General features: G+C 43.3%; 1 protein-coding gene across 1 annotated transcript in view; it reads right to left on the reverse strand.

Moving 5' to 3' along the window:
- Window positions 1-24,340, reverse strand: part of Asph (aspartate beta-hydroxylase) — a 163,450-nt gene that overhangs the window by 3,849 nt on the left and 135,261 nt on the right. The window contains exons 21-23 of the mRNA XM_038347167.2: window positions 9,448-9,583; window positions 7,152-7,243; window positions 6,658-6,791 (exon numbers count right to left, since the gene is read on the reverse strand). Of these exons, the coding sequence (XP_038203095.1) occupies window positions 6,658-6,791; window positions 7,152-7,243; window positions 9,448-9,583 (362 nt within the window). The remainder of the gene's footprint in view (window positions 1-6,657; window positions 6,792-7,151; window positions 7,244-9,447; window positions 9,584-24,340) is intronic.

The raw sequence follows: 24,340 nt of genomic DNA on the forward strand, positions 1-24,340 counted from the left end.
CTCTGGGGTGACTCTGTCTCCCCTAAATTCCTCCCCACTTTTGAAAACTACCATAAACATTTCTCTTTGTCACAAACGGTGTGGGCACACTCCTGCCCTCTAGTGGCTAGAGGCCAGGGATGCTGTTGACCATCTGTATCCGATATCCATTAAAATGACACCAATTCTGTTCTCAAGGAATGTGTCCCTACAAGAGCACTGTTCCTGCTATACTGTAATTCTCTGCTAAGGTACAATACAAAATTCTAAACATTTAAGTGGAATTTTAATAATAATAAAAAAATTCCTAGAGAAATTTTCATTTAGCTTAGTCTCACTTGACATATATCTTCACATTAATATCTATGTATAAATACAGGCACACTGACTCAGCTCACAACTTTCCGTGGATTGTGGAGGCGCTGCAGAGCCACCAGCAGCACGTTTCTCTTTAGACTAACGTCCTACTTAGATTTTGAGTCTCACACAGCTCTCCTCTACGGTACTGCGGAGGCCCTGAGGAGAACTCTGCCACACTGATTTAAAATATTCCATGTGTAACCCACTTGCATAGCAGATGAAGCTAAGAATATAAGCAAGATTAATTTCCAATCTGCCCATCTTTCTAAACTAGAATACTACTTAGGAGACACCTCATTTGTTTTTCAGGACACTGGATGTAAGAGTTATTTCTTCTATAAAATGGATCTTCCATAATAGACGGAATGGAAATCAGAATCATTTGGACCCTGTGTCAGGTGTCCTAGAAGACACAAAGATTCCTTCAGATATGACTGCAAGTGCTTTTATCCAGTGAGCCATCCCCTGACCCAGCACTGACGTATCTTAAGGGCATTACGCTAAGTGGATCAAGCTAGCCACAAAAGGCCAGATACTGTATGATTCCACTTGTATAGGGATCTGGAATGGTCAAACTCATAGACTAAAGAAGAATGGAAATTGTCCGGCTGAGATGGGGTATGGACTTCATATTACTTAAAAAGGGTCAGCCCATAGCTCAGCTTGTTACTAGATAACTCAATTTAACCCATTTCTATTAATCCCTGTGCTGCCTTGAGTCTTGTGGATTATTCCACAGCATATGGACCTAGTGCTCAACAGTCCAGTTTTCTGATAAAAATTCTGGAGATAGGTGGTGGCAATAATTGTGCCATGTAAGTGAACATAATGCCAATAAACCATATATTTTAAAATGGTTAATATGTCTAATTTTATGGTGTGTATTTTATCATGATTAAGCAAAAAAAAAATTGAAAGGCAAAGGGACACATGAGAGACAAGAGTCAAAAAGCATCCAAAGACAGCGGGACATTATGGTCTTTGAAGGGAGTAGAATAAAGCCTTTCAGCTCTGGCATTTGTCGCTTGATCTGGGACAAGTCACTGATGCTTCTTTATTAAGGAAGATTCACGCTCTGATAAATCCATCACCAAGCAAAAGTCCCACAAATGGCTAATGCATGTAATACCCCATCTAGACTGAAGATGTAGCCCACCTTATGGTAGACAGGCTCTGAATATTGAGAATTAGCCCAAAGCTGGGCAAGGTCATTTAATGCAAAGCCTACTGTATACCAATGTGTGGGATTACTAGTATTATTTATTGGAAATCAATATCGAACAAATTCCAGCAACAGAGCACACTGTGGAGTCTTGGCTGATCACCCAAAGGATGGAATGGCTGACAAGTTGAAAGGCCATGTCCCAGCATCACTAGAAGGTGCTAGTACACATTGCTGACCCGGGAAAAGGTCAGACCTACAAGTCCAGTTTCTATGGAATGCGTGTCATTTCTTTCCAGGCATGAGGTCGGACTGCGACAAGCAGAGCTATTGTGATGTTAACGGGGAAGCGCCTGAACTTAGCACATTTGTGCTGGCACTGTCAGCTGCGGGCTTCACAAGAGGGCAGGGTAGATAATCAACTTCTGAGTAGAAAATCTGAAACACACGTGGGAACAAAACAGAAAACAGAGACAAGACAATAGGATACCAAGAATAAATTTGACTTCACTCCTTATGAAATCTGACTTAATTTGAGAAAACTGAAAATCTATCTGAGACGCCAATGACAAATAGCTCTAGAAGCTATTTGAGCACCAGAGAATTTGGACGCCATTTAAAAGTCTACATGTCGTTCAAAAAGAGCACAAAACTCTCTGCTGCATAAGATGACATTTTCTGGGATATTTTGATAGGTGTAATGGAACCAAGGATTTCGGAGTGTTTAAAAACCTTAATCATCCCATGCATTAACTTTGCCTGTGAATTAGAAAGAGCAGTTCCCGTGGGACATACTGGTCACTGCATATATGATGACTTCAGAGTCACTGTTTACGGCTTTCCGAGCAGTTTCAGTCAAATATGTACCAGGTGTGTCATACCTGCAGCGTGTGGGCCACGTGTGTCCCACGTGGACAGTAATGAATGGAGCCTAACATAAAATCTTCAACTCAGAGCTGGGCGGTGGTGGCGCATGCCTTTAATCCCAGCACTCGGGAGGCAGAGGCAGGCGGATCTCTGTGAGTTCGAGACCAGCCTGGTCTACAAGAGCTAGTTCCAGGACAGGCTCCACAGCCACAGAGAAACCCTGTCTCGGAAAAAAAAAAAAAAAAAAAAAAAATCTTCAACTCATTTAAGATTGCGGGATTTAGTTTTGTAATTTGATCACATGATTCTTGAGCAGAAACTCTACAGGTAACAATGTGGCTTTGCAAAGTTGAAAGGCTGGACATGCCTGGACCACTAATTAACCATTTTTTAGAAATAAAACTAAAATCTGGAAGGCATTTACATGGATTGTGCACTGAATTTTTCTTTTAAAACATTCATTTTAAAATATTTCATTGACATCTGGGGTGTTTGTGTGTGTATGTGTGCATGTGCGTGTATGTGTGTGTGTGTGTGTGTGTATTTGTAACCGTTCTTCAGCTGCACATGGGGTCAAAGCACAATTAGAAGGAGACTGTTGTCCTTCTTCTGCCATATGCATCCTGGAACTGAGCTACGGTTGTTGGACTTGGAGAGAGGCACCTGTACGCACTGACCAATCTCACCAGCCCCAGAAGGACTCTTCTAAGTTCTTAAAGGACTATGGGGAGTTTGAGGAAGTATGATCATGAATTCAAAAGGTACACAGGGTGAGAATAAAGCCAGCGTGGGCTATCCAATGAGATCTGTATTAAAAGGGACACAAAATAAAAACTACACGGGGCAATATATCCTGCTGGGCTTGTATTTACCCGTGGATGTTCCATTTCCATAGGAAGCAGCAATGGTGATTACACACAGGAGCTCCTTTTCTGAAAATATTGCCCTTTACCCTTGCACTAGCTTTTGGGAGTAGAGTAAGAGCAACTGCAGCTTCAATTATTCCAAGGAGGCACAGGGGAGCACAGCAGAACCTCTTTCAAGCCCTGTCTCCACCTGAGGTGGCACAGGGCTAGCCTGGACAGATCTCACCAGCCTGGGAAAGAAAGCACGCTTTGCACAACCAAGATAAGGGCAATGAGGTCACCACCAGACCACAGCCCTCTTCTGAACGAAAAGCAGAGGCTCAGCAGAACACACACACAGTTTCCAGACCATTGCTTTTCAAGAAAAGCTCTTATAAATATGACTAAGTCATGACAGGATTATGACACAAGCAGCTAAAGACAGGGACATTTTCCCAGGGTAGCCTTAGAAGGTGGCCTCCCTAGCACCGTCCTGTGAGGACTCCTGATACAGGTCTAGAGTGGTAGGGGCTGGAAGAATATGCTGCTCACTGTTTGACTATCTGACCACTGGAAGAAGAAGGCCTGCCTCATATGCCAGAAGATGCAAGAATATCCAGTAATAAGACAAAGCAATATTGCATAATCCTTCAACTTCTCAAATTATTATAATTATAACTAGAGATAATGACATAATGGTGGCATATTTAATAGCTGTAATTGTGCCACACAATTATCACCAATATTAATAAGGCTAGTGACTACATGCTTAGTTTTCCACCTACAAATCCTACAGACAAAAATGTCAGTGAGCTTTGCTAGAATGTTCTGAACCGGGCAAAAGTTATAACGTAATTGTGGTTTTTATGCAAATAAACTTCATGAAGACATGATGAACTCGCTCAGGATGGGCTGATTCTGTAGAAACTGGAAATCTTTTAGGTTTGCTGGTAAAGCCCAACACTTTAGCTCAAGATTACTGCCCTAGGGATAGTCATAGTGTCTGAGGATGCCATGCTGAGGTGGCCTACGCGCATTTAATCAGACATTTAATCAGACCCCAGAAACAATAAACCCAACCTTTATAAATTCTGATCTACTGAGGTCCCCCAGTGTGGGAATTCTGGCGCAAGCACTCACTGACGTGAAACTGCATAATGGCCTGCCTCTGCTCCTTCTCTCCTCTTAATACACTGACAAAGTGACCCCCAACTCCCCGCATCCCTTTGATTTGGAAGCCAGCGCACTTGTGTTCTTGCTATGACTGCTGCTAACCGTGCCAACACATTTCACTTAGAGCCTCAGTTTGTCCATCTGCACAGTGTCGGGGAATGGGTAAGACGGACTCAAGGGCTCTTGTCAACACTAACGTTCTCCTAATTCCTTAAGTGCAGCTCTTGGTTATGATGAGTTCATTCTTTCTATGACAAGATACCCTAAGCAGACTTCATCTAAGCTGTGAGAATGTGATCAAAGGCTGAGTGCGACAAACACTGCCTATCTTAGCAGAGAACCCTTCTGTCCATTAGGATTAAAACAGGCACTCCATGGCACAGTCGGGCAGGTGGCGTTTTTCTCTCAGTGCCTTGAGGGAGAGCCTTTCAGCTGAGCCACCAGAGGAATTCCTTACCTGGTCACATCAAATCAGTCCTTTGTCACTTCTACCTTCCTGCTCTCGATTCTAGGTTATCAGTAGCAGAAGTGACTGTGAAACAGAAGAGAACACTGCAAGAGAAGCGGGAAAGGGGGAGGGGATAGAAAAGCTTCCAGGCCTGTACTGGTTAGTGCATGTCAACTTGACACACTCACCAAGAAAGAGGGAATCTCAGTTGAGCTATTGCTTCCATCAGTTGGGTCTGTGGGCTGGTCTGTGGGCAAAGCACGGAGGAGTGTATTCCAGTTGGCGGAATGAACCAAGAGCCTTGCTTAGGTTTGAACCAATCACAGCCTTCCCTCTTGGAACATTCCACTGTGTCAGCTATAGCTGTTGCTCCCATCTCTTCCCCTCAGACAATAACTCCCTGAAGGTGGACGGAGCCGGTCCAGTGTCAGAAGCCCTAGGAAGGGTCTTGACCACACCCACTCTCCCACCTTCCTCTTCACGTGCTCTCTACTCCTGGCTGCTGAAGCACGCAGTGTTGCTCAGATTTGGCGCCTTTGATTTTTATAGACGTTTTAGAATGTGTTCTCCTCTCAGCTTTCAGTACCTATGGCCTTCTTGTCTAAAAACAAATAAGCATGCCAACTAAACCACGAAACAAACACTACAGCAAGATTCCCAATCTTAGGGGCAAGTGAGGTCCTGGCCAATGACCCATTTGTAACCTTTGACCTGTGCTCCCTTCGGGCTGTGTAGCATGGGTTTTCCTGTAATCTTCCTGATCATGTATGTCTGGGAACAGAAAGCCCCATGTAATCCGCCATTGTATACTTGTCCCACCCTCCATTCTGTGCCCTATCAGACACAATTAGGAACAGAACACAGCTGTGTCTTGGTTTCCCGCCTCTAGGAGCTTCCATTTCAGCACGATCATCAGGTTAACGGCCGCTGACAGCAATGATAGCCGGCCAGGGACCACTGAGGCACACACTGTGTACATGGCCTAAGATGTCAGTCCACAGGTCTTATTTTTATGAGCTGAAATTGGATCTCAGTAATTAGCATTCTTCGCCTAGATACTAAAAGCTGCTAGAACAAAGAAGTATCTAGAAAATTCCTCACAAGAGACAGAGCTTGTGAGGCTCCTTCAAGTGTGGCTTGTTCACAAGAGGGTGAATCAACTGTCATGATTAGAAAAGAAGCAAGCACTTCGCGGAATCCAATGTTTGCTGTGGCCCTGCTGATGCCAGGAGGGGGTTTAAGTGCTTCTGAGAATCATTCCCTTTAATCCACACCACGACGTGACGAAGTAGGCATTATTGCCAATTTTACAAGCCAGGAAGCTGAGATTTCAGGAGATTAAATGAGTAGTCAAGATCAAATAGTGGCAGAAATGCTTCTGCAAGTGGCAGTCACTCAGCGAACCACAATGCCACCTCCAGAGCAGAGCACACACACCACAGGGTGGTTTCTTCAAGGAGGAAGACTTCGTAGACACACGCACAAGTCAAGCCGTGGAGCCTTAAAGCACAAGGCAGAATGTGGGAAGCTCAAGGCAAGTGGACTGACTCTGAATGCAGGGTTGTCCACCAGAAGAAACCAGGAGGCTGGACAGGCAGAAGAGTGCTGTGGGGTAAATGACAGGGGCCTGCCCTAACTCTGAACGGCTTCTCTACACCCCCAGAAGACACAAAGGCCAAAGACTAGAGACCATATGCACATCACTTTGTTTCTGTCTACCCCGGCTACAGAGACAGGGACACGTCCCACTGAATACAGACTTTCTATAAGGAACACCTGCTGTTGACTGATGGGTAAAACAGATAAACACAAAGGAAACATACCTGGTCTCATTGGCACACCGGATCTTGCAACCTTCCTTGGGAATCACCAACCCTAGATGCATTCGGAGCCTGCAGTTTGTGGGTCCTGTGTGTGGCCACACATGAGTTCCAGGGTGCATGATGGAATATTTGATCTGCACAGAAAGTATGACATCCAGTCATCCATTTATCAAGGTGTGGAGAAGCAGCAGAATCAGCATCAGTTATTAGGAGAGAGTCTTTGTAACTCTGGGGATTTATACTAGCATCCTATTTCTTGCAAAGAAGCTAAAAATAAACAAACACTCTCATTTTCCATGAAGTGACATAACACTCAACACTTTCGACCTTCAAATTTTGACATCAACAATATGAAATTATATTTCATTAAAAAGTGAAGGGAAAAGAGACATCTCTTGTGTCACAGGAAATAACTGTGATTTTGTAAAGGTCAGATCCACCTCTTTCCTGACAACACATTGTGTCCTTCCCATCTCTGAAAACACCCTTGGTACCTGTCCTCTCCTGCATCCTGTTGTCTCGGAGAACTTTTCTAGTAAAGTACAGGTCTTCGGGGCTCCTTTGCAGGCATTCTCATTCTTCCTTCCTGGAATAAAATATGGTAGAAAGACTGTGAGAAGCAAATCACAGTTGCCTTGGTGTATCTGTGGTCTCAGTTACGCTGGAAGCTGACCAGGAGGATCACTTGAGCCTAGGAGTTCAAGACCAACCTGATCACCATGGTGAGACCCTCCTAAAACACACACACACACACACACACACACACACACCAAAACCCAAACTGCAGTTAAAACTTTATCTCGTTCTATTTGGACCATTTGCACTTGTATAACCAACCACGCTCACTGTAAGAATGTGAAGGCCAAGAGAAAGACAGAGGCTGACATCACAGGGCCCTTAAATGTGCAAAAGTGAGAGAGAAGAGTCAGTGATTCAGACGATAAAAGGTCGAGCAGCTATTGCTGGTTTTAGAGACTGAAGAGGACATAAGACAAGAAGCATGGTGATTCAAGATTCTGGCTTCTAAGGCTCACTTTCAAGTCACTAGCTTGTGCCAGCCAATAACTGGTTTGACATGAAGCCCACTCCACAAGATGACGCCTATACTCAACAATGCTTGGGTAACCAAGAATCTGAGACTAGATAGCCCAAGGACCTAGGGGATAAAGGAAATAATACTGATCTAGAAGTTAGTGATAAAATGCCATTAGTCCCTAATGATAGTCTGCTATACCCATACATCAGTATCTGGCTCAGCCATCATCAGAGAAGCTTCCTCTCACAGCAGATGGGGAAAAATGCAGATCCACAGCCAGATGTCAGAGAGAGAAAGAGGAAGAGAGAGAGAGAGAGAGAGAGAGAGAGAGAGAGGGAGAGAGAGAGAGAGAGAGAATATGATTGTAACACTTATCCCTAAATGGAATGTCTTCATCCAAACACTCCTCAGAGCTCTGGAAACCGCACAGAAGAGGAGGCTAAGTGTAAGAACCAGAGGGAACGGAGGACACCAGGAGAACAAGGCCCTCTGAATCAACGCGAGCAAAGTGAAGGGGAATCAGTTTTCTCTGTGACACTCCATGCACTCCATGGCAGGCCTTATGTCCAGAAGTGTTGACCAACATATAATGGACTTTATGGTTTTCTTGTGGGCTTTTATTTGGTTACAGTTTGGTGCGTTTGGGAAGAAGGGTGTTGTTTTATTGGTTTTGGCTTTGTATTGGGTTTTTGATTGCTTTTGAGAAAGTACTTAAAGTTGGGTCGGGGGGACAAAGATCTGCAAGGGCTTGAGGAGGGGAAGAATATGATCAAATACATTTAAATTTAAAATTTTTAATAATAAAAATATAATGAAAAAGCTGACCATTCAAAAAGAAATATAAGAGCTGGGGATAGAAGTATGGTACATGGTTTGCCTTGCATATGTAAAGTTCTGAGTTCAAATCTCTGCAAAACCCTCCATCATACATGTGTGCACACACACACGCACACACATGCACACTACAGTTCAGTTCAATAACAGTACTTAGAGACTATATAGGTCGACTGGGGCTGTCTATCAAAATAACACAAACTGAGCGGCTTAAACAGTAAAAGCACAGCACATGCTTGCTACACACACACACACACACACACACACACACACACTTATTCTGATTAAAAATGGAAACCAGGACATAAATTTAATCTATTTTAAAACTAATAACTCAAGTGGAAAATTGCACACATGTAGATGAAGCATCTTAACCCACACATTCATTAACCTTAAATGCTTATAATAATAAAGGATGTAACAAATTTACTAAGTATTCCAATTAAATGTTTATCAGAACAATTAAAAAGCAACAGAAAGAACAAGAATAAAATTATGAATGTGGAATTAGAAAACAGCCAGAACATATTGAAAATAACAACTTTATCCTTTGCCGTAACCTCCGGCCATTCCAGAGTCACTTTGTCCCAGGCATGCTGACCTCACTTTGTCCCATAGCACCCCCTACATTACACAGCAGCAGACAGAGGTCAGAGACACTCCTTTCTAAGACAGTGAGGGATGTGGAGGGCTTTCAGGTGCACATACACAGTAGAGGAACAGTAAACAGTGCGCCCTTTAACAGAGATGACAGGGACAATGGAAAACACTTCCATGTTTATCCAAATACACATATGTGTGCACACGGATACACGCACAAGTTTAAAATCAGTGAGTGCATACCCAAACCCTTGGTTTCACAGGAGACCTTGCCACCTGGTCGGTGCATGCAGAAGCCAATCCAGAAGGCCTAGGCTCACCTTGCTGCCACAGTGTGAACTGGCTCCAGTCTCCCTTCTCCCGGAGGTTTTCATCCTCAGGCAAGAAGAGACCCTTGGCTTTATCCATCACCATGAGGCCTTCATCGCGGATTAACTTCCAGTTTCTCTCTAAAGACTTCAAGGAAGATTCTAGTTTCACCGAGATGAAAAACATGTCTCGCAGAACATCTCATAATGACTTTCAGTTTTCTTACTTGTTTAAGAAAGAAATAAAATTCTTGCTTACATTTAGATTGCTTATTTTACTTTCTTTGGAAACTCTTCTCAAGTATATTAAAAGAGAAAGACAGCTGTAGGGAGGGAATTGATATTGGGAGGGCAGCTTATTATTCATCAAGAGCACTTGCTAACTCCCCTTGCAGAAAAGATCTCACGAGGCGGTTTGTTGCTGTGCCCTAAATTAACCTGTAAGCCCCACCTGCCCAAGGACCAGGTAGTGTCTTGGAATGCTGGGAGTTGTAGATTTTAAAAATAAGAACAAAGCCTTATGGGAAAGTATGGTGCCCTTTCGGTTTTATCCATAAATGCCAGGACAACAGATGTAGGGGTCACTCAGCTGTGTGGAATAGTTCCAGGGAGTGGTTCTGACCAAATCCCATCTTGGCCAGTATATACAATTTTAATAAAAACTTGCTTTACTTTGGGCCAAGATGGTGGAACTGGTTTTTCTCTAGAGAATCTCAGGATTAACAACACAATTGTCTTTAATTCAAGTTCCAGGATTTCCCATGCACTCTGTAGAAATGAGGCAGACATGCAGTGCAGAAACACACATGCAGGGTGCACACATACAGAAAAAAAATGGAAGAATAAATTTTATAAACTATGAGACTCCTTCTTGCTATATTTGTATTGACACGCCTAAACTCTCCCCTCCCTTCTTTTTTATCTCTGTCTTCTCTCTCTCTCTCCAGTCTTGCTGATAGTGCAATGATTAAGTTCTGTATGACCCCAGTGTCCACACTGGACTACAGAGCACAGACTCAATTTCAATAGAGTTCCTTATAGGGATGCCATTCGATATGGCAAACAGTAGTTGAAGGGTCAAAGGTATTGGGAAACTGACCACTGGAGTGGGATGCACTATAAAGCTAACAAAACACAAAGACGTTTAGAATTCAGGCAAACAAACATGCCCTCAACTTACTAATGAGGCTGCTTTAGCCTCAGCTGGGGCTTGACACAGACAGAGTCTTGTGAACGGTATTCTGTCTTTACAGTTAACAAATGACCTACTGTTGGGTAAAAAGAGTCACAAGATACAAGAAAAATGTCTTTTTCCCCCTACCAACCCATGTTCTATGGATTCACAATTTAATAAGGGAGAAAATCTGATTAAATCAGGATGACACACAAGTAGAAAACTCAAAAAAAGAAAAACCCAACAAAACAGATTTTAAGATTCGTGTGGGGGCTATACCAGCCCAGCATGAAGCTGCTACCTCATACATAATAATTTCAAATTGCCTCAAGCATTTCCCCAAATAGTGTGCACTGAAATTTGACACGTAAACAGGTTGTAGCCTACTCTGGGGGAGTGTCAGTGACTCTCAGCCAATCACCAGATGCCAACTGTTAGAACATATTCAAACAGGAGAGACTCCAGCTGAAATCAATATGGCTACTTTGCCTTGCTTCCATTTTTTGAAATTCGCTTTCTTTCCTCCGGCTATAAATACAATCAGCTCCTGGGGTAGAAAATTCTGAGATACTGACTGCAGACACTCCCCAATTCTGGAATCCCTGATAAGGCCAATTGAGACCTGTCTGGCTAGATTTGTCTTCCTCTCTTTTCACACCAGTGGGCATTTTTATAGTATGCGAAAGCGTAAGGGCTCTTAAAATATTGCAGGGCAAGAGATCTGGATTAGAGAATGCTTTGACAATTCTGGTTCTGTGAGACCCATTAGCACCTCCCTTCAACCTGGACACTTCCTCCGCCAGTCGCCCGTGAGGAGGGTGCCAATCGCTTGTCCTTGTTCAACACAGTCCAACAACCACTTTCCCTCTTTTATTCATCCCAGGCTGGCAGTTTAGAGCTAGTAAGTCAAAGAGCACTTCCAATAAAGGGAGACTCCAAAGTCCTTGCTGTAGTAGGTCCCCGGAGTGAGAGAACTGCATGGTTTTGCTAAGAATCTCGAGATTGTGGGAAAGAACAAGAGTTCAGCCTAGGACTCTGCAGCCCCTCCCCTCCTGGATGCCCCTGCGCCGCCACCTTCTTCAGTGTGATTCTAGCGTGTTCAAGTCGCTAGATAAAGCTGTTCCATTCCTGTGAACCTGTCACGAAGACAAGGAGAGAATTACCTCTCTAACACATGAAATTACTCTCCCAATGAGGTTCTAGGAGGCCTTATAAGGGCAAGCCTTTTCTTCCCCCATCCCTGGTATTTTAGACACTTATTTCTTCTGGAAGCTGATTTTAAGGGCATCATTGGGAACAGCTGATCTTTTGATACTAAAAGAGGGCACAAAGTCCTAGGAGAAAATGTTAAAGCGACTGCGTCATTCAATATAATTTAAATTTTCTCCTGCGGAACAGGCTGTCTCTTTCTATAAAATGTCAGTCCTCACCTTCACCCTCAGCCTCTGTGGGAAATGTTGCCAAGGTACTTTTCCACTGTTGTAATGATCTCTCTCTCTCTCTCTCTCTCTCTCTCTCTCTCTCTCTCTCTCTCTCTCTCTTCTTTCATGTTTTTAATTAACTAATTATTTTTACTGGTGCATGTGGAGGGTGACATGTGTGTCACAGTGTGCATTAGAAGGTTTGATGACAATTTGGAGGAGTCCTTTATCTTCTACCATGTGAATCCTGGAAGTCAAATTCAAGTCACGGGCTTGGCAGCAGCCACCTTTCTCTACTGAGCCATGCAGTCTGCCTGGATTTTGTTTTAAAGCCTTCTGTTCCCAGCCGGGTGGTGGTGGCGCACACCTTTAATCCCAGCACTCGGGAGGCAGAGGCAGGCGGATCTCTGAGTTCGAGGCCAGCCTGGTCTACAAGAGCTAGTTCCAGGACAGGCTCTAGAAACTACAGGGAAACCCTGTCTCAAAAAACCAAAAATAAAATAAAATAAAATATGGAGATTTCTGCTTATTTCCATTATAGAACATCAACTTGTTATTTTCCCTTTTGAGTTCAATACTCTGACTAGAAATGAATGACTGGAAAGATCTCTACCTTCACTTTAGGGGAAAGCTTTTCTCCTCAGGGAACACAAAATGACTCTACAAGTGGATACTAAGCCTGCAGCCTGCAGGCCTGTGCCCAGCAGAGCCAGTACCAGAAAGCTTCTGTCTCCTCCTCAGCCATCCCTGAGGCACCCATGGAAAGAAAGAGGGTCACACTTTGGCACAGAAATTTCACTATGGTGAGCATTAGCATGCCCCCCCCAAAAGCCTTCAGGAATTGGCGTTGACATAGGCTCCCACGCACAGTGGTTCACACATGCATGCTCAGGCACTATGGGAAGGGCCTGGAAATGCTTTTAATTATATACTAAGAAAACAAATATGCAAACTTCAAACCTAATTACACAGAGTGCCTGAGTGTGCGTGTGTGCTAGTCAGTTTTACGGGTGCAGCGCACACCACTGACTGGGTGGCTTATGAACAATAGAAATCTAGTTTTTCATTTCTGGGCACTTAAGTCCCGGATCAAGGAACTGGAAGATTTGGTGTCTGCGGAAGAGCTATTTCATAGTGGTGCTTTTCACCCCAAGACTCACAATGACTGCACAGGGTAAGGAAGGGGAATAGTAAGTGCCCAGCTCCTTTCAAAATTCCCACCTCTGAATGCCTTCACCATGGGGGTCAGGGGTTCCACATAGGGGCCTGGCAGGGACACAGCATCCAGAGCACAGCAGAGTGAGTCTCTGTGTGTGGGAAGGTACAGGGTAAGACGGTAAAAGAGACAATCTGCATTTTCTCCACAGTTTGAACTTTGTGTTTCTGCTCCCCAGACACCTCATTATAATAACCCCCAAACCTGACTCTGAAACACTTCTATGGGAAATTCTGGCATCTTGGGTGGAGGATTCTCCATTTTGTCAAAAACCTCACAGAATTGTTTCTCTTTTTCCGTAACCAGCCCACAGACTCCTTTCATGGCATGATTCACACCAGCTGCTGCTGGGACTCTGTGACCTTCCTTGCCTGACCTTGGACTCATGCTAGGCTGTTCACTGGTACTAGACGACACGCCACAGGTAAAACTGCATGCCAAAAAATATCTGAGGATGTGCTCACACTGATCAAAGGTTATACTGTGTACAATGTACATTTTTTTGGGTAACTAATCATCTCTTTGTTGTGGAATATTATTTTAACTGGGCTAATATGTGTTCCATTTGTATATGCTGTGGGATATGACTTTAACTTTGTACAGTGTGGTGTATTTGTTTAATTACGTAAAGATTGGTTGCATTTGTTTCACCTTGCCTGCCTAAGGCACCTGATTGTCTAATAAAGATCTGAATGGCGGGGCTGGGAGGGAGAGAGAATAAATAGGAGGAGAAATCTAGGCTTGAAAGGGAAGAAAAAGAACAAGAGAATGAGGGAGATGCCCGAGGCCAGAAGCTAGGCAGCTGCCAGCCAGCAGACATGAGAAGCAGCGAAAGCAAGACGTACAGAAGGAAAGTAAAGTAAAAAGCCCTGAGGCAAAAGGTAGATAAAGAGAAACAGGTTAATTTCAGTTGAAAGAGCTAGCTGGAAACGAGCAAGGCCAAGCAGAGCATCCAAAACCAATTATAAGTCTCCGTGTCATGATTTGGGAGATGGTTGGTGGCCTGACAAAGAAAGCCTGATACATTTCTTTTTATAGTCTTTCTGATTATCCAATGTGATTAGAATCTCACTTTCTTCTTGAAGCCCTCAGTTGAATTAGGCTAAGTAGATTCAGTGTGTATAAGATGACAGTTTTTATTTGTATATTTTCATGAAGATTGTCGTGTGCACACTCAAATTCATGAACACACCCTTCACTATCCATGCTGCATGCTACAAGCATTGGGTTGTTCCCCTTGCAACTCCAGAGTTGGTGCCAATGGGGCAACATCTCCCCATTCTCTCCGTCCTTAGCTCATGACAACCACTGTGCCATTCTCTGCTACTCTAAGTCTGACTTCATCAGCTTTCACACGGAATTTATTTTTCTGTGCCTGACTGTGTCTACTTTAGGACCACTGATGTTGTTGCAGATGGAAATGGCTCCTTTTCAAAGGCCAGGAGGTGTTCTCCTGGGCATAGTTATCATAGTCTTTATATTCTGGTGGATACGCATAGGATCGCCATAGTTGGAATACGGGAAATATGGTGACTATGGCTGCAATGGAGTGGGGTAGGAGTTGCGGGCCGGATGCTGATGTCACTTTTCCTGGATTACAGACCCAAAGCATGAATGCTGGGTCCCATAACAGTGCTATTAGTAGTTCCATGAAACAGTCCCACTGTTTTCCATCACGGCTGCACTGACTTACATGCCCACCACTGATGCCTGAGGGCATTCTTCCCTCCTCGCTCCCTATTTATCGGGTGTAATATGACGTCACACTGAGGTTTCAGTTTTTATTTCCTTTACTAATGAAGCTGGCTGCTTTTCACACACCTGGTTGTCCTTTATACACATTCTTTAGAAAAAGTCCCAACCATTTTAAATCAGAATATTGCCTTTGAGGTACACGAGTTCTCATATATTTTACATTTGAAATCTTCATTATACATATACTTTGCAATTTTGTAGGCTGTCTTTCCATTTTCTTGAACGTTTCCACTGTGCAGAGGTTTAATGCACTCCCATTGCTCTGGTTTTGGCTTTTTGGGGCTTGAGCTTTTGAAGTCAAACCAGGAAGTCATTGCTAAGACCAACGTCTTTTTTATAACTTTAAAAGCAGCCTTGCTTTACGCTCTTCTAGTGCTATTCTTGGACACCTGATGCCCTTTAGGCGTCCTTTACCACCACCTCCTCCTCTCCCTCCTCTCCCTCCCTTCCTCCCTTCCTCCTTCCCTTCCTCCCTCTCTCCCTCCCTCTTCCTTTGTTTCTCAGGTAGACTGCTTACTTTGCAAGTTTGATTCTGTCACCTATCAGTTGGGATTCTGGGAAACTTACTTAGTGATTACCCCAGGTTCCTCATTTTTAAAGCTTCTTTCAAAAGTCTCTGTGAGGAATATGAGGAGGGACAACTCCCACTAAAGGCCCTTTGAAAAGCCATGTGGAAACCTACTATCTGTCTTCTCACTGGGTCCCCAACATGGCCTGTCTCCTGAAGGCACACACCTCTGGGTTCTATCTATGGGTTTAAATTTCATCCTCTGAGAAGGGTTCCATTTAGAATTGGTTAGGACCCTCCTCAATGGCCTGTTTTTAAATGTACTTGCTTGGTAAAGGTCCTGTCTTCAAATATCATTACATTTTGAGGTACTTTTGGTTAACACTTCACTACATGAAATGGGGAGGGTGACAGAATTCAGCCACCATGATAAAACAGGTTCAAGTCAGAACTTGCTCTAGCTAAAAAAGCAAATAGCAGATGGGGGATCCCAGATAACTTAGAGGATGAACAAGTTTTTACAAATAAAAGTCACGGAGAAAGGGAGAAAAATTATATCTCACAGGGTGTGCTGATGCATACCTTTAAGTCCCACCACTACAGAGATAGAAGTAGGCATATTCTGAGTTCCAGGCCAGCCTGATCTCATAGATTTCTAGACCCTTCTCTAGAAAGAACAACAGTTGATTTGATGTGTAGAAAAGCATAACGCAAGAACTCACAGTGGTCAGGTAACCCAAGTGGGACGCTCTGGATGACTAGTCAAGAACTCACAGTGGTTAGGTAACCCAAGTGGGACGCTCTGGATGACTAGTCAAGAACTCACAGTGGTCAGGTAACCCAAGTGGGACACTCTGGATGACTAGTGGTTTGGAAAAACCCAGAAAGTAGACAGACAGCTGAGAACGTTCTTGTGATCAGGTACTTTGACAGGTTCTGGTAGTAAATTAAGAGGAGGGATGTGGTCAAAGGGGTATGTAGGCACCTGTGCATCCAGCCAGCGTTAGAATGAACTGGTAACCACGGTGCATTCACATATTAGGTACCAAATCTTATGTAGCTTTCAAGGGATATGCTTAGGGTTTATATTAGGAATTATATAACATTGTGGAGTGGTGATTATTTATCTTATATTAGGAGTTATATACCTTTTTTGATATAAAATCAATTGTTTTTTATCTTAGCGGGTTAAGCCATATGTGATAATGTGCCAGGCTTTGGAAACAGCATCAATATGGAGGCATTGCCCCCCTGTGTGGGGAGAACAGAGCACAGCCCACAGCAACTATAGAGTCTCACAGCAAACTCTCTGTGCACTGATTCCAATAAAACCTCTACAGATCAAAGAAACAATTTCTTGCTGACTCTAATGTATTCTGACCAGCCCTCTGTTTTTCTAAGCTTGGGTACAAAGATGAAAGAAAACTGCTATCATTTCTTATTGGGAGAACAAACCAAAACCAGTCAAATGAAAACAGCAGAGGTTATTTATTCCCAGCTTGGAGAGAGTTGGGCGTGGCCACCTGTGTTTTGGGGGAGGGGTCAAAAGACTGTGGAAGGTCTGAGAAGGTGCCTTCTTGGGCTTTTCTAGTTTGGTCAGAACCATGGACAAAATCCAGAAAAGGTGTTATTCATGAATCAGATCCCTACCATTGGGCTAATGTTACATAAGTCATTGCCAAGCTATCTGAATTTTCACTAGAGAACAGGTGTGTGGCCTTCTGAAAACCTGATTTATACTAGGCTGCTTTCCTTGGTTAGTTATTTTAGAGAAGCTGGTTTGCCAGGCAAGCTCCTGAAGGTCTTGCAGTCACAGCTTTATTGTGGTTTAGCTGTCAGGCCTTTGCATTTGCCAGAAGAAATATTCCAAGCTGAGGGCTCTAAGGACTTGAATGGCAAAGGAGACACATGAACACATGCATGGGCACATGCTCAATTAAGACACTGATCTGTGCATATTGACATTGAGCCACAGACATGAGCCAATGAGTTAAAGCATTTTTAATTCTAAAATGGACTATTAACTACAGATAATCATTCAGAAATATCAAACACTGCACTGTGAGTTCCTCAAAAGAACTGGCAATAAAGCCTTTTTTTCCCCTATGCTGACAAATATTGAAAATTCAATTATTTCACCTTGAGAAAGAGAAATGGCCTTTCAGACTAACACGGCAGACTACAATATCTTGTTCTTTGTCAAACCCAGTTCATAGATGATGATCTTAAAGAGGCCCTCAGAAGCAAAGAGAATCGAGCCCTCACTTGGGCCTACAAGGTAAATGAAGGAAGGACAAAAAGCCAGGCTGTCTCCCTACATTGGGCCCCCGCTAACCTCTGAACATAGCATGTAAATCACTCAAGAAGTGTCTGTCCGAAGCTCATGCCAGGATGCTGAGGATAAACACGGAAACCCTGGACCCCCTTTTCTGCTCTTCCCAGTGGGTATATATTAAAGTTCTCTGCATTGCACCCTTACTTGGCTCTTTAGTTGGGGCATCAGGAACTGTGGTTGAGCCTTGTCCTCTGCGGTTTTTGGAGGCAGGCAGTCTCAGCATCTAAACTGCACACAGGATACCTGAGGGGGTGGGCTTCCTTGTTTTGTCTTTGAGTCTGAACAAAACCTTGGAAGAGAGAAGAAACTGATGCTAATGTTTTAAATTTAGAGATAAGCCATCTCGGCTGAATGCAGTTACGTGCTCAGGGTGCCAGAGAGCAAAAATAAAAATGTCCTGCCTCCAACAGTGGCACATAGCCCTCAGTCATTCACCTCGGCTTGGTTTCACTGCCGTTTTCACTGAAGATAGCACTGAGGTCCAAAAAGTTTGAAGTGTGCCTTAAACCAGTAAGATTAAACTAGTATGTAAATTTTAAAGAATTGCCTTTGAGGCTTCTCTACACTTCAGCACTCATTATTATGTAAAGTTGCTAATCCTCTTAATTTGTAACTTAATTCCACAGTAAATCTGACATTTTTGCTTCCTCAATTCATTTCTTTTCAAAGCAAGTTCGAGTTCATTGAAAACATTCAAATATTTAATCACAGAGGAAGAAATGCTGCAGCCCCGACATAATAATTACTGGTTAATGCCTCTTTTTGTCCAGGCGAAGTCATTGAGAACACAATGGAATTCTTCAAAAGACCAGCACCTGATGGAAGTGGACAGAGGGCGGCTCTCACCCATCACTCTCTGCGCAGTTCGAAGAAAAGCAAACGCCTCGCACTCGCTGTTTGTTTGCTGACATCAGAGCAGCCAGCCTGAGAAGCTCAGAGAGGAATCCAAGAACTTCTCTTTCTTTTCTGGTGCTGAATGCAAGCAGGCGAGCCAGCATCAGAAAAAGAAATACCAGAGGGATGTCTTCACCCACAGCTTCAGGGGCTCTTGGCTGCTGTGCTTTGAATGTGCTGTAGTGACTTCTATACATAAGTGTTTACATCTAAACTGGCCATGAACTCATGCTGATCAAACTGCTAACCTCAAACAAGTACTAATTTCTACTTCCAATCCTCCAAGGATTTTAAACCATTTCTTATGCCAGTTTCTAAGTTAAATATCCCCCAGGGACTTGACACTCTGATATCTGCGAACTGTAAACAACCACTTACCCATCTGTAGTGAAAATATACCCCAAAGAGAAAATGCCAGTGCAAAACTTTTCTCTGTTTCTTCCGTCTAAGTTTACAACCCCGATGCCAGAGCTGCTGAAATACAAGCTACGCAGGAAGGGGAATGGAGAGAGCTCGACATGGGGATGTAGTGTAGGCTACATTTTACTTAGCCTTGTCCCTCACCATGAAGAAAACTTTGCTGTCTGCCTCTGAACACACTGAGTATCCTAAATGAAGACACACTGGCAGATAACGCAAGTCATTCGAGGGCCTTAGACGCACACTAAGAAATCATTTTGAAAGCACGTTGGCCAAATGTGACAGCCACCATATCTGGAAGGTTTCTATTTCAAGAGCTCAGTGACTGGATAATATAGAATATTCAAGTCTGGAATTTGGAAATGGAAGACAATCCTGATGTGTGTTTGGCAACTCGTAGTGATGGGTCCTGTGGCTACTAAGTATCCAGTCATTACCGGTAGCAGTTGCCCTGAAATGACTTTCTTTAGAAAAGGTCATTCAATGTACAATATTAATATTTCTGCAAGTTAAGGTAGCAAAGCAAAATGGCGTCACATAGAACGGAGCTGCCAGATGTCACCCACGCTGAGATTCCATGCTGCTGCACTCTCATGAAGAAGAATGGTAAAAAGAAATCCCACACTAGCCCAGGATTGAGTATAACAAGGGGTTATTTATTTAGGGGTGGACTAACAGATCACAATCCTCTGCACGAAATGGGAACAGGAACCGCATCCAGCAGCAGAAGAGAGGCCAGACCTGCACCTTACATCGGCATATATAGTATAAGAGGCCACGCCCAAGTGGGCGGGTAACCGAAAGACTACTGGCTGTAGGGATTCCTACAGCCCTCTCAGATTAACACCCAGGCTCTGCCTCACTTCTTAAATGAAGCCGAACTTTAACCAGGCAAGTGCTGCAACCCAGAAGCTCAGTTAGATGCAGTTATAAAATACACACTTGACTTGCATAGGGAGAGCATATGGCCCTCGAGCAAATGCCAGTAATTCTGAAGGCCATTGTAGGGCACAAGGAGGGACATGGACTTAAGAGCAGAGTGGCCTGGGCTAAAGTCCCAGTTCTGATACCATTAAAGATGGAAACTTAAGCAAGTGTCTTAGCTTTCTCATCTTTATTTCACTCACATGTAAGTGGGTAATAATCTTTTAGAGCTGCTGTAACAATTATATTAGCAATATTACATAAAATATTACATAAAAGCCCCCAGCACACTGATGGCTGGGAGGAAGCCTTCAGCGCATGTTAATTAGTACATTATTATTCAAATAATAAAGGATGCTTCAGAATTAATTTTACAGTTGCTTTTAGAAATCCACCAAATCATGTAATTAAAGCTACAACCATCATAATAGCAATAACTAACATTTACGGAGTATGCCTGCTTATTAAACCCCCAGAACACAGTTCGAGCCAACACCAGGTATGCTTTGCAGATAACGAAACTGAAATACAGAGAAGATAGGCAATGTCACACAGCTAGGGCCACGACTCAGAACATCCAAGCAGGCAGTGTGGTTATAGAGTGCACGCTCTGAACTACTGCACCACCTTGCTCTGACGATGATGAAGCGTCATCATTCTGCAGATACCTGCTTCCCTTGTCTTTAAGCTACTCCACATTATCATATGCTGTTTATTTTGAACAGATTATTCAGCTGTCCTTCACATTACTCAGTTAGCCTTTGTCATTCAGCGGGGTTTAGCAGATGCTGAGTTGAGGAATCATCAACTCTTGGACCTTCAGTTAGAAAAGTAAGTGCTTCTCATTAGAGGCTGCTCAAACTTCATTCTCCCAGCCATTCAGACCTTGGAAAACACTATTTTCTGTGCCTGCTGATTTGCTTAGTCAGGGCAGTTCATATGAATACAATTATATGAATACAATTCTGTAACACACTCTCCTGTGTCTAGCCTCTTTCACTTGGCATGACTTTTTAGGTTCATCCATGTTGCTGTAGGCATCAGGACTTCATGACTTGTAACTGCTGCAGTGTATATAAACCGGTTACCACATTGTCTAGTTGCTTGCACTTTGAAGGATGCTGGTTTTACAGAAATTGCTGGTTTATGCACTCATTCTGTGTCCAACTATTTTACGAGCAAGCACTGTTTTCCAAAGTGGTACAATTTCTAACACCTATCTGAAGCGTTCAACGTTTCCATTTCTCCATATACACACTAATACTCGTTAATGTCTTCTTTTTCTTTTTTCTTATTTTTTTAGTAGCTTAGTAGATGTTAAAACTTTATTTAAAATAATCTAGTGTAGGTGGGGCAGTGGTGGTATGCACCTTTAATCCCAGCACTTGGGAGGCAGAGGCTGGTGGATCTCTGTGAGTTCGAGGCCAGCCTGGTCTGCAAGAGCTAGTTCTAGGACAGTTAGGATTGTTACACAGAAAAACCTTGTCTTGGAAAACCAAAACAACAACAACAAAAAAAAAACAAACAAAAATCTAATTTGTTTTACTCCACCCCCAGTTGTAGTAAAGCTCTGACAGAAGGCTGCCTTTTCTCTGCCCCTGTATGTAGACCCAGTGAGGAGGGACCACCTGTGAACCGGAAGCAAGCTCTTCCCAGGCACTATCTACTGCTATTGCCATCTTACACATCCTAGAAAAAAAAGTCTTGAAAACTAAATCTGTGTTGTTGCTTAGATGTTCTGTTTGTGGCATTTTGTTATCACATTCAAAATGGACCAAGATGCTGGCCAAAACCATCCTTAGAAAGATAGGAATCAGGAAGTTATATAATATGCAAATTTTCACAGTGAATGTGTTAAAGTAGTTGGATATGGACCACAAAGTCAGAAGTCTGTTTGGGTAATGAAACTTGAGTCAACATTTTCATAGCAGATAAACCAAACAAGGGAAGGTAGCTTTAAAAATTAATGACAAACATGAAAAAAACAAACAAACAAAAAAACAAAACAGAGAACGAAATCTAGGCATGCCCAGAGACAGCAAGGAGACCAAACAGTGTAGGCTGCCTTCCCAACACCACCTGCATCTACACCCCCATGGAAGCCACTCAGTCCAGAGAAACAGCCAGCCACTGTTCTGCCTTGGTGGAGGCCTACCCTCTCTCCTGAAGCCTGTAGGCAGCTACCTAGTGTCTCAGACTCCTTGTAACTCCTTGTAACCCTTCTGAAACGTGCTTACCAATAGGGAAGAGTCTGCCTGGAAGTCTCTAGTGTTTGTGTGGTGGCCCAGTGAATGGCCTTTTAACCCTTTCCAGCTCCGGTCCTGGTGCTGCTGGTGGCTATCACACAGCATAGACAGAGCTCACTAAGGAGGAAGTGTAAGGCCAAGAAACCTTACTCCTGACTGTCTGTCCACCTATGACATCTATTTGGAGATCAGGCTTCCCAGATCAGGCTAAGAGAACCATTCAGGCTCCCTGATAGTGAAGCAATCTTTGGGTTTCGTTTCTATTGCTTGAATTTGGAAGCATCCTGAAAGCGACAGCAGGTAACCCAGCTTCCACAGAGTCCAGGAAATGTGGATGAGGCAGGAGAATCAGCAGAGCCCAGTGTGTGGTCTGAGAAGAGATGTAATCTTAGGAAGAAAAATCACACAATGGACCACACTAAGAGCTGTTGATTCATCAATGTGTTCTTGTACTCTTTCTGCTCGGATGTGGGCCTCTTAAAAGAGTCTGCAAACATCACTGCCAGACTGTTTTCTGATCTACAAAGCCGTAGAGCCTGAGCAGTGTAGAGCTGACTTTATGACCAGTGCGCATGCGCATGTTATACGCATGTGCTGATATGAATTAAGAACAGTCAAACAAGGCCTGTTTAATAAGCACAGTGAGAGCATATTGCAGCTCTTCCTCCCAGACAAATTCATCATTAAAGTCTAATAAATCTTAAAGATCTTGTACTCTACGTGTTCCTCATCCAAAAATGTGACTAATTCCAACTATACAGGTAAAGGGAAGAAGGAAAGTACTTGGAGCTTTGCCAAGTCCAACATCCGGGCTCTATCAACACTTGGAGATGCTTCTCGCTCTATCCCTCACAGAGAAGATCGTTCGGTTATTGGGAAATCAGAAAATACCATCTTCTACAAACTACTGAGGCCGAAACGTGGCAGCCCATCTGACCAATAACATACATTTTTTTCCCCAGTTAAAAAATAAAACAATATGTAGAGACTGTTAGTAAATCAATACAGAGTCCCATTTTCTTAATGTGCCTATGAATACATTTAACCTTAAACAAACATAAGCTCATGAATCTCTACCAAAAATCACACATAATCTTTAAGCTTAGATTTAATCTGCTGATGTAAAACATTTCCATGTTTTATAGCTATTTTGCAGTTAAAGTCACCTGGAAAGTAGGGTCCCTAATAGAAGCATTGCCTTCATCAGACAGGCCCTTGGGCCTATAGATGGGAGCATTTATTATTATTTTATTATTAATGATTTATGGAGGATGATCCAGACCACTGTGGGCAGTGCCACTCACCCATGGGCAGGTAGTCCTGGGATGTATAATAAAGTGTGTTGAACAGGCCATGACAAGCAACCCAACCCAATAAGCAGCACTCCTCCATGGTCTCTGCTTCATCTACCTCTCGGTTCCTGCTTGCGCTCCTGCCCTGACTTCCCGTGATGATGAACTGTAACCTATGAGCTTAAACAACCCTTCCCTCCCAAGCTGGTTTTGGTAGGTGTTTCTCCACAGCAGCAGAGAGCTGACTAGGATGGAAGTTGATTCCAAGGACCTGGGGTATGGCTGTGATGAAGCCGACAGTGGTGATTTGGGAAGGGCTGGGAAAAGATTTTGAAACTTTGGGTTAGGAAAGGTCTGTGTGTGTCCACAGTTTACAGAGCAGGCATTGGGCGCTTGAAAGATAGAAATGTTGAGAGGTACAGAAGATGGAGGCCTGGCTCGTGAAACTTCAGCTAGAAGAGGATTCCTTACTGGAAATAAAATATCATCAATAAAATAAAATAAAGGAATGGTTGTGCACACCTTTAATTTCAGCACTAGGGAGGTACGGGTGGGTGGATCTCTCGGAGTTCAAGGCCAGCCTGGTCTATAAAGCAAATTCTGGGGCAACCAGCACTGTTATGCAGAGAAACCCCATCTTGAGAAACAAAGAAAATAAAACAAAGGAAAGAAAGAAAATACCTTTTGCGTAACATTCCTTCCACACCCTGTGGTTTCGGC

Source organism: Arvicola amphibius, chromosome 11, assembly GCF_903992535.2.
Source record: "Arvicola amphibius chromosome 11, mArvAmp1.2, whole genome shotgun sequence".
NCBI lineage: Eukaryota > Metazoa > Chordata > Mammalia > Rodentia > Cricetidae > Arvicola > Arvicola amphibius.